General features: G+C 36.3%; 1 protein-coding gene across 5 annotated transcripts in view; it reads left to right on the top strand.

Annotated features, from left to right (window-relative positions):
• The window catches only part of LOC108750822 (transcription factor SOX-5-like), a 191252-nt gene that overhangs the window by 141810 nt on the left and 37157 nt on the right, over positions 1–12285 (top strand). For all 5 annotated transcript variants that reach the window (XM_018490607.1, XM_018490603.1, XM_018490604.1 and 2 more), the window contains 2 exons: positions 3919–4656; positions 10363–10591. In XM_018490607.1, the coding sequence (XP_018346109.1) occupies positions 3919–4656; positions 10363–10591 (967 nt within the window). The remainder of the gene's footprint in view (positions 1–3918; positions 4657–10362; positions 10592–12285) is intronic.

The following is a 12285-nucleotide window of genomic DNA, read 5'->3' as shown; positions in this document are numbered from 1 at the left end:
AAAAAGCAGAAGAATAGTTTAAATTTACAAATTGACACTGAAGGTCTTTACAAGGCATACGCGTATATACCTTTTGTAAATAAAGTTTGACTTTTCGATACTGACAATCCGTGGTGATCCGTATCAGCGAGCGTACATTATAATCGATACGCAATGTCCGTCTTACACATCTGCGTTCCACTAAACTTTACATATTTTAATGGGTTCTCATATTTATATGGGCACACTTGTTTGGACAATTTACATATGATTTTTGATGAGTTTTAATTGCTTGTTAGAATTCCGGTATGTTAATTTGGTTGTGTTTATTTTTTCGTTAGAAGTCTTTTTATCTGTTTTATCAACTAGAACTTTTTCCAAGAGATATCAAACACATTTGACTGTTCAATCGTATGTGAATAATGCCGAGTTCTACATCAAGACCCACCCGAACTATGATTATACTGAACATGCGAACATTTCCGATAATTAATTTTGTACAGCGATTTTTATAATAAGTTAATGTCTGAGGAGGGCTCAATCCGGCAGCCGAAACTTGTAATTTATTAGTATTTAAACTGAATTTTTATTTTATTATATTTTTTCAATTTTGCTATTCTCTTTATTTGTAATTTATTCTTTTTAATTGTGTGACAGTTTTAAGAAATGTGTTTGACTCTTACCTTGCCCTTTATTTATTGTTATTTATAGCCGATTATTTTTTTCACACTTAACTGTGATTGGCCAATTTCTTACGGCTTACGACCTGCGATCCTATTGTAGAACAGACAGAAGTAAGTATTACGACAATCCTTTTGCTCAGACACCCTTAGTCCAGATCTACAATAGGTGTTTTAAGCTTTAACCCGTACGAAATTGACCAACTACAGTCGAATGCGAGGAGAATAATTGATTATGATTCGTCCATTCTTTATGGCTTAAGGCTAAAAATCCATTGTAGATTCGGGGTTAGTATCTCTCGTAGCGGTCGTAGCGTCACGTTCGAAGCATCACGTTCACGACACATGCGCTCGTAGTAAACGGAGCACGTGGTCCTCGACGAGCTCCGACTGGAGCCACGACTCGCGATTCGTGCATGCGCATCGATACTTTCTTCGCGGGCGTATCGCACGAGCCTGTGCGTGTAAAAAAATGCGCTGGAAGCGCGCGCGTGCAGCGCAGACAATGTTCATCATTGTAACGAATTATAATACACGTTCGCGCGACACACAGCAGTGGTCCATGCCGACATTATCAGCATCCCCACTGTCCATTCGAAACTTTGTTTTTCTTGCGTGCGGTTCGCATAATAGGCTTGCGGCATAATCGAGCACGAGCAGAGACGCCGATGTTATAATCCTGACCTTCTTGATAACACGCTTCTGGTGTAACGATTCGGCGCGCGATGACTAAGGATGATGTGATCTTTTGTTATTTTCCCAAAAAAATTGCTTCTTATTTTCGTAGATAATACAATATTACTGTTACCTTTGATGTTGTAATTATTGAAATTATTTTTGTATAGACGCTTTTTTCCTCGGTGTTGTATGATGAGATGTTTGGCAGGTCCCATATAATAAATAATTATGAAGACGCGTTGTCAATTAAGAATATTTATATAGAATATTGTAATACTGACATTATAATCTGGCCCTCCACAAAGATTCAGTCGGTCTTTCGATCTATGTATCGTAGAAAGAAATCACGCAGATTTCTGATGTCCTTGCGCAACGCATCTCGCATATAAATATTATCTTTATCTTCACAAATATTATCTTTGTCGTAAATTGGCTCGCAGGAACGAAAATCTTTGCGGCCGCTATTCGGAACAATTCCATTGAAAATCTTATAATACTTCCTTTTTTAATTATATCGTTTTATAATAATTCTTATTTATTATATATTAATGTTATTATTCTTTTAATATATAACTAATATATATTATATAAAATAATATATTATAATTTTATTGAGGAATACATTATTATCTCAATATAATACATACTTCCTTTCTTATAATATTTCTTATAATTTCGGTATATAAATGTATCTTCGAATAAATATATATTTTGTCAGAATTGTTGCACGTCTTATTTAGCAAATGCAGTTTATATTTAATCTGTCTCTTGAAGAATTAATCGATCAATTTACGCACGCGCGCACACACACACATCTTGGGGGAGGATTGCATACATCTCGAATGATGCACTATATAAATATTATCTTTATCCCCGCGATACAGTTAGTGGTGCCTAAAGCGAAATGGCCGATGACAGCCGATGTCATTATATATTTCATAACTTTATGATACATTGCTTTCATGTTCCGAGAAGATGCGCGCGGCATTCTCTCAGCACCGTAAATCGTTCTCTATTATGTGACTAAGAAATGTCTGCGTAAACGCGCAGTAATAAATCTCCCCTTGTAATTATACACATCACAGGGGACGATTTTGAACGCAAAGCGACGTGTAAAACGCGCATCCTCCAGTTGAAAAGTCGTTTAAGTCTAAAAGTCATTATCTTTGACACATATATGTGTGTGTAATGGACCTTACTTCTATACATCAATCGTGCAGCTCAAAAATGTAGGTCAGGCGCGTTAATAAGAGAAATCATTGACATACTATTGGATAAAATGCTCGATTTTTTAATACAGATTAATGCACATTTTTTTTTACTTGCTTAACGTTACATATGCCGTATATATTCGAAAATTTGATGGGAGAGGAGAATTATTATTATTACTATTATTATTATAATATTATTATAATATTATTTCAGTTTTATTGTGTTACATGTCCGAAAATAATAGACGCACAGTCATACATTTGAGGTAAAAATATATTTAAAATAAATTACATATAGAATTACTATTTTAACATCTAATGCAAATAATGACTGTAGTCGGTCTTCACTTCTTTTTAGTTAGTGGAAAAAATTAAAAATTCGAAAAATTTGAAGACCGGTGATTTAAAGTCGCTAATTTGTTCTATCGAGTAGATGACTTTCGGAAACGGGAAACGTCGAAACCTGCGTGTCGCCGGAAATACAGTTAAAGCTCGTCCCGCTTTTCGTCAGATGTTGATCAACGAAACCGCGAACTACGTTTGTTCGTGACCTCGCAACCTCCCTCGCGTTCGCCAGCAGAAGATAATCGTGGCTAATGTAGTTTTCTTTCTTTTTCCCTTTCTCTCTTTCTTCTCGTCTTTATTGCGTCTCCCGTGCGTTCTCGGCCAGTCGATTAATGGAATATCTTCCGATTAATGGAGAGAGATTGTTGCGACACGACAGCGCAACAATAATTCCCGTCCGATAATTGCGCCTCGCGTACAGTTACGTAACTTAACGTTCCTCCACTTGTCCGCGTGCCCCGACATCGGCGACGAGACGCCGCTGCCGTCGAGCCAACAGACGGCCGGTCGATCGTGCGATTTGGATTTAGATTTGGTAATTTGTAGACGGAAATGAATGGACGAACTTGGGCTAGTCCGTGTCTAAATTAACTCCGCGCCAGATGGCAGATAGTTTAGACGTCGCGCCTGCCGGGGGCGACCGGGTGACGTAAGGAACGACGTCGTCCCGTCGCTCGCCCGTACGATCCTCCACTAGATGATCCACTGAAATTGTATATACCCTCTACTACTCTTTCTACTGCTGCCAGCAAACTGGATAAACCGCAGTAATCAACGCAACGTAAATGAGTCCTGTGACATTTTAAGTAATCTTTTGACGATAGGTAAGAAAAAAAACGAGCCGTCGTATCATCAAGCATATAGAGAATATATGAAGATTTCCAACGCTGATATTCCTCCCCCCCGCTCTTCCTCCACGACACACATCCCAATTGAGTGTACGCCGATGCAGGAAAAATAAAAAAAAGAGAAAGCAAAAAAGACAAAAAAACACTCAGCAGTCTCCCGTTACGCTTGTGTTGCAGACTGAGGATGTCCTCAAAGAGGAAGTCGCCACCAACGAAGCTATCGGAGGGCGGGGGCGGTGCGGGTACAGTGGCAGGCGCCAACGAGGAGGAGGAGGACACTACCTCGCCGGTGGCCGGTTCCGGTGGCGAGGCAGCCGTCGTCGTCGGTGAGGAGGGTGCCACCACCCCCGTCGACATTGAGGAGTGCTACTCCCATCAGAGAGGTGGCGAGTGCGAGTCCTCCGGCTGCTCATCGCCGGCGACTACCAGCGAGCCGGAACTACGCGACTCGCCGTCGCCCTCGTTGAATTCCTTGCGGACGGCCAAGCGACAGAGGCTGTTGCTCCTGTCGAGCCAAGAGACCCTCGCGCCGTATCACCATCCTCATCACCACCACCATCATCACCACCACCACCATCATCACCATACGAACACGTCGTCGTCGTCGGGCGGTGCACTGGAACCGGCGAGCTCCTCGGAGTGCGGCTCGCCACCCACCCTCCTTTCCGTCGATCCCTATTACCCCCATCATCCACATCACAATAACAACAACAACAGCGTCACGCAGAACAACAACAACAACAATAACGGTAGTGGTACCACCGCTGCAGGCAGTAAAAGGTCCATGGACGACGTTCTTAAAAGACTAACGTGCAAGATGAATAGCGAATCCCTGTCTATCCAGGACGATACTACCAATACCAGGCGGACATCACCTCCGCTCTCTTCCACGCCAACCGGTCACAATGCACATAGGTTAGTCCAGGTGATCGAATATTGAAATAGAGGATTAGAGCACGATGAGACTCATTACTTTCTATTTTACATTGTCCGAGAGACAATAAAAAGAGAGCTATTGATTTATCGTTTGGCTATCAAATAATGAATAAAGCAGTAGATTCAATAGCTTTTTAAGTAAATACATATTCAAATGTTAGTTAATAGGTTTTCTTTTTATTCTATGGGGTGTCTAGCAAATTTGCCTATCAAAAAAATACTACGTTTATCATTATTTAAAATTGTAATGTAATAAGAAATATAAGAAAAGTAACTAAAAAAACAAAGAAAGAAATCGCTTTTACTTTTAAATTTTCTGTGCTCTAGATCTTCCAATTGTCATTTTGATTCTCTTCCGTTTAATATCGATCCGGTTGCTATTAACGCGGTCAGGAAGTATCCTGCAAATAACAGGAAATGAGAACAGCGTGCCGTTTGAGAACTTCTTCCAATTTTGCTGATTATTTAGACTCCGTTACGATTCGTGTAATCCATGCGACGTATCTCGATAAGCGGCTCTTATGCAACTTGTGTATGTTAATTATTCGATGCCGTGTTCGATCGACATTGTAACAGTGCACTACTCTGTTGCAATATCTGCCTCATAATGCGCCACCGTGTCGCCGAGGTTATCATATCTCTCCCACTTTATATAACTGATTAATATAATATAATGGTAAATCAGAGACGGATGTTGCTTTTTGCAACTTTATTACGAGTGCCTATAATTTTTGCTTTCGCAACTAATTGCCGACTGTACATATAATCGAAGCATATACAAATACTTATTTGAATTTAATCTCGATTTTATAACGAGGAGTTAATCACAAAATCAATTGCAAATTGTATTTATTGGTCAAACAAGCTGATATGCTATTACTACTGTATAGTCACAAGAAAATTTATCATTTTCGAAGCACTTGCAACAATTCATCCCCTATTTATAGTCGTTATATAGCAAGTACGTTTTGCTTTATATGATATTACACTTTGTACGATATATTTTTAATTGGATAAATGTAGATTATATATATATATGTATATATATATGTATATACATTCATATTTGAAAAAAGTATAACATTTTTTCTATGGAAATTGAATGTTTAAATTTTGAAGTTTAGCTCGTAACCTTATCGATATTCTTCGAACACAGCTTACAATGCGATATTTCACATTCTCCATCATTCGTTGTTATCGCCGGAAATTAGGGCGTCAGCTATAATTTTGTTTTCTGAAAGAAAAGACCACTGTGTCGTTTCTTGCCTCAACATTCTCAAGGCCTGGCATCTCGGATATAGTAACATGCAACTAACGATCGGGCGAGACCTAAAAGAGACTATTGTCCCGAAACCATAAGGCCGACCTAGCGGTCTCTTGGAATGGATCTCTATTGCTGTACAATCATTTGACAATGACCAGTAATTTTGGAACAGAAAGCATTATAACATACCGTAATAGAACATAACTCGAAACAATTATTGTCAAATGCAAAATTTTAAAAATTAATTTTCTATTTTTGTTTAATACATTCTGAAATAGTCTTAATTTAATGAAAATCATTGTATATTTTGTGGTCTGTCAATAATTAATCTTTATAATACTTATATTATCTGATCTCTGATACTGTGAGTTCTTAAAAGATTAATCAACATTGAGAGTTTTGAATTAATAGCGCTATAATTTATATCTACAGTCTTAATATCGTTCTTTGAATTATAAAAAGCTTTTATTAATTTACTAGACTCTGCTCAATATAACAATATGTTCTTTATCAATAATCTACATCAGTTGTTTAATGTTAGTATCTCTTTTAATAGATACAGTTCAGTTTTTTTTTTTTCATTTTAACTATATATAGCTAACAATATTTAAATTTATTATATGACACAAAGACTACGTTCTTACGTTCACTATCAGTGCTGAAAATCTATAATGCATATAACATATATTATGTGCAGATTTTCAACATTGACAGTGAATAATCGGAACGCAGCGCGCCTTAATCAATTCCGGTTAATCCGTGAGACAATATCTGGAAACTGACATATATTTTTCAAACGATTATTTTGCATCGATAATAACCGCTTTGGATAATCAAGTCTTTCAATGAATTAATTTGTTTGCATAATTTTTTTTTTTCTTTATTCGCTAAATTGTTCATATAACGTCAAGAATACAGAATCTAAATAGTGTACACGTGGCTAATTATGATTGTGCGTCATACAAGATGGTACGATAACGCTACGATAATGTTACTATTCTACGATGATGTTAAAATTATACTTTTGCGTTTCCAGATTATTCTACAACATACTTGTGACGCGTTGATTAATATTGAAATTAGAAATTGCCGACTTAATGAAACGTTTAAGCAAATCATTTCAGGTATGATCAAATTGTTATGAATTTCCTAGTCACTGTTATTTTTTTCAAGACTGTTATTATTGACACAAAAAGTGTATATTGCGTTATGATTCGCGCAAAATAACATCTGGCAATATTACACGAAGAACAGGCAACAATAGAATAGCAAAAATCTCTGCAAAAAGTGTCTTCCCTCAAGCTAGACGTGTAACGCAATGTCTTATGTTGACATGTAGTCATTGAAAGTAAACGAGTGAACTTGGCAGCGTGGAGAAGTGGTAGCACAGAACTGTGCCAGTCTGCTGCCCACATCGAGCAGACGGCTGGCCAAGATTCTTCAAAAATTCAGCCAACAGTACAACATGCACTTACGTTGACGTTTACCTTCTTTTTGGAGCACGTTCAATTTGACTTAGCGTATATCGAAATAGCATGGATTCGATTTAAAAATATACAGCTAATACTCACGAACTTCTTATCACGCTGGAATGTATGTGTAACATTTAATACCAAGTGTAATTAATTTGTTTTCAGTATAGTTCCATTAATTTATTCTTAAGCTGGATATTAATCGTTAATAATTTAATTCGTTGTTTACTTGGAATGTTGCGAAGATAATTCCAATGTGTCATACCAATGAGTTTCGAGGAAATCGACACGACTCGGAGGTACTTTGAACTCGTGCAAATTTACGCGTGGACATTCGGCAGGACGTACAAACAACTGTAACAACATTGTTACATAAAGCGTCTCGAATTCGTGCATCATATATGCACTACTGACGTATCGCGCGCGAATCGTATTATGAGCACGTACGAGCATTCGAAGATGCGAGAAGACTTATAGAGTAGACGAAAATATCGGGCATATACATTAGCTCTCAGCTATTCTAAATATAGTAGGTATTGGATAAAAACCCCCCGTGAAGTAACCACGTCGCATTATGGACCGTCGATAACTTTGATACATAAAAACTTCTGATATTTCCAATGTCGGAGGGCAAAACGACGACGTTGGCAGAAATTTTTCTCGATAGTCAGCTAAACAGTGTAATGCTATTAAAATAATCGACTCGATTTACAAAAACGTAGAGTAATTCTTTTTAACAAATAAGAATTTAGAGATACAGCAGTTAAGCAGACATTATTAAATTTGCTGATTTTATCGTAAAGTTGAAACATTTCTATTTTGTGCCAGAGAGAAGCCGAGATAAAAGATTGATAGATACATAAATAGCTTGATGATTTATATATATTGCAAGATAATGGATTAGTAACGACATCGATCGTGACGCTTAATAACTTAGACATTTAATTATCGACAGTTATATTTTACGATATTAGTAGTTTTGATGAAGCGCTGCTCTAAATCGAAGAGGTCTCCCATGAAGATTTCATGTTAGAGTCTCGGTGACAAAAAATGCGAAAAGACCTCTTTTCTTATTCTTATTGATTTCATCTACAATCCGCGTGCTATCAATTTATCATACATTCTCGCGTACGCGAGACAAGTCCGTTAGACAAGAGCGAGTTGTGTATGCAGAGAATAAAAAGAGACGAGGCGACCATTTATCTTGGCTCGCGCAGAAATTAAGCCCTTCGAATATCTTAGCGTGCGGTAATAATAACAAGAGGCTTTTTATTTTTAAAATTGTTAAACATGAACGAAATCTATCGCCGAACTCACATCATCATTATTACGGTAAAGAAAGTTTGCGTGGAATTAAAGCTTTTCGCGAAACTGGATATTGGCATTTTCGCTGACTAGAACCGACTTGAACAAGATAGACTTAAACACTCAGGAAATATTCACATATCATCGTCCGTTTAATTTCTACGATAAAGTTAAACGGACTGTAATCTCATAATTACTTCACAAATTAGCACAACCGAGAAAAAAACATTATTAAAAATTTCATTCTATATCCCACACATTTTTTTTGTTTTAAAATACGCGACGCGATGTTTTAATCTTTTATCGAAGAAGGCTTATTAATAGGCATTTTATCACAAGGAAAGAATATAAATGTAATATTAGAAGCTTTCTTAGCTGCTCTGGCTATTAGTCAGAAATTATTAATCTGGAATAATTAAGATAATCAAGCTAGTATTTTTTTGTAAATCTGGAAATATCAGATAAATGATGGCTGCGTATTGTAAATGAGGAAAAAGTACATACGTCCATGACTTGACGTAGTCGGGACGGCTTAAGCGTTTGTGCTGCATGTCATTCGCGTATATTGTAATGTAACTTTAATCGTTGACCCTGTAACGTCATGAAGAGAACGCGGCTGGCCTATATTTTTCGCAACGTAAGCTTCCTCATTGTCGACATTATCATCCTCGTTCTTTTCGCTCATATATTTCGCTTTGTTGGACCAGCGGTCGCCTAAGCGCCGCGCGCACACACAAACACACACATAATACGACCTGTATCATTTATTTGCGGACCATTTTCTTCGACATAAAAGAGCAGAATCTCGAGGTCGGTTCTGGGCGGGTGATCAAGGGCTGGGGATCCGGGGAACGGGAGGACTGATGGCACCGGGATGCCCCATCACGGACGCAAACACTTGCCCTGTCGTGATTGCGCGGCCGCGTCTCATTTATTATTCACCTGGCTTCCAGCGTCGCGTACGCTGGACCACCTACCATCTGGTTCCAACCTAATGCGCTGGAGGCTACCTGCCTCTTTCTCACTCGGCGGTCTAGGAACATTTTTACATCGACGGATATTCTCGACCGACAGTTATTATTTTCTCCTTTTTATATCAAAAATATAATGGTTATTAATAATGAACAATTATTTTATTTAATAATAATTAAATAAATTAGGCAAATAATTATTATTTACAGTCAGTTAATAAAGAAATGAATATTAGTAATGAAAGATAAAATGAAATATAAACGAAATGTTGATAAAAATGATCGATAATGATTGATGATTTTTATCGTTGATGATCGACATAGAGAACAAAATCCGTATTTATTTCTTATTGTATATGAAAAGAATTATTTCAGTTTCCATCTATTATATATAAAGTACTTTTAAGTATAATTTCTTTCTTGATGATAATTATTAATTGCTTAATTAATGAATGTAAAAATATACATATTAAACAGGAGATTTATTTATTTTGAAATTTGTATGTATTTTCTTAAGTATTTGTCGTACTTTTGTTTTACACTTGTACTTTTCGAGTTAAAGCAATTCAACCCAATAAAATGTTTAATGAATGTCCTCTATCTCTCCCGTCTATTTCACTCTCTTTATTTGATTGAACGAAACTGATTTGGGTTTGAATCGTATGCGTTGCAGTTGCAGTGGAAGCACGACTACCACCGTGGCAAATAACGTGGCACTCTCACCTCCGGATTCTGGAAGGATATCAAACACGGAGGCGCAAGTAGATCAGGACGGCGTGGCGGCCCTTCACAGGATCCTTTGCGCCGACAGCTTCGCCGAGAAGGAGCGCCGACTATCGGAGATGATCCTGCAGCTGCAGTTGCTTAGGGAACGTCTTGTACAACAGCAGGATCAATCGAAGGTAGACAATTTTTTTAATGCATGGCTGTGCAAGACATAACTGAATTATAAATATTCAGAATTATAAATAATTTGTAAATATTGAACTCTTATTATAACGCTAGATGTGCGCTAAAATAATCTTAAATACAAATGTTGCAATGCATTGAATTATAAATGATTGAAAATTCACGAATTAAGCTGCATGAATTAAGGTGCAGAAGAATGTAAATAAACAATAGAATGTTATAGAAAAATTCTAATTTCAAAGCCTGAGGCAACAGATATGGACGAAAAGAATGATTTTGCTGAAACATCTAAAAATTTAGCTAGATATAGATCTGAAAATAATTTTGTTGGACTATCAAAATAATTATGTACGCTCAAACTGATTAATTAGAATGTCCAAACTTTTTGCAGCATTATTTTTCATGCTTGAGATTCCTATTTTGATAGTCCATTTAAATTATTTTTAGATCTATATCTAACTAAATTTTTGAATACTTCAGCAAAATCATCTTTTTCGTAACATTTCGAATTACTGCGGAATGCGTTTAAAGTAGGAAATAGGAGATTCGAATAATTGAATTTGTTGATACATTATGGTGAATTATTACACTATTTTACAAAGTTTAGTGCAAGAGCTAGAAAAATATAAACACTTTTTAACCCCCCAAAAAATATTCTGCCATTTAGCGGTTCTGTGTTATCAGATGGTTTTCCATTTATATACTCAAGAAGATAGATACTCTAATAAAGTAAGGAATTTCGTATAACCATAAAATGCTGGATTTAGATTGCGATTCTCTCAATGTTAGAAGAATGTCTTGTATGTACTGATATGTACGCGTACTACGGTAGCACGTAAACTTTTTCTAACAAATAAGCGTGTCGCTAGTATCTTGTATATCCTCTTATTTCAAAAGACTATTCGAGTTATTATAATAGAATTTTTTTTATAGAGGAATTTATCATAGCTTATTTTTTGATCATAGCTCACGTATCCTCATTTTTATAGATGAATACGTGTTATAAATATACGTGCCTGATTCATGCAAGATTTTTTGCTTAGAGGAAATGTTAAGAGTAATTCCCCGCTTATCGGCAGAATATTTTTTTTTTTTTTTTAGTGAGATAATTTTCAATGCTGAGCCCAAATTTGCTATCGAAATATTTCTATTAGGTCCGGTTTTTAAGATAAAAGAAAAGATATTTTTAGAACATATAGTGAAATCTTATTTGAAATATTGAATGTTTAATTGTTGTTTTTTATATGACTTTCGATCGGTTTTATCAGAGTCCAACAGTAATCATCTAGAATATTTCCGTTTTAATATCCTAAATGACGTTTCTTAATTATTATCTTATGGAAATGTTTGCCTTTTTCTCAACATTTGTTGCACTCAAATTATTATTTGTAAAGAAATGTTGTATCATAAAAATTGACATATTATATATATTAGATATATTACAATACATATCTGAAAAATTCAATGGAATGGAAATTTTGGCAGCAGATTTGAACTAAAGCAGATTGCAAAAGTTTTCTTTCCTTACGTGAAAAATTATTCCAAATTTGTGAACTAACGTAATGAAAGCACAGCGTAACAGTTGCATAATTTGATTGACATGTCGAATTACGTCACATCATGCGGAATATCGTTTACGTTTAATAGAGGAAAAAAATAGAATGCGTGCCGCGTGGCCGTGACGAAA

This window comes from Trachymyrmex septentrionalis, unplaced genomic scaffold (genome assembly GCF_001594115.1).
Source record: "Trachymyrmex septentrionalis isolate Tsep2-gDNA-1 unplaced genomic scaffold, Tsep1.0 scaffold37, whole genome shotgun sequence".
NCBI lineage: Eukaryota > Metazoa > Arthropoda > Insecta > Hymenoptera > Formicidae > Trachymyrmex > Trachymyrmex septentrionalis.
The sequence above is the reverse complement of the archived record's forward strand: the minus strand, read 5'-3'. Positions and strand labels throughout refer to the sequence as shown.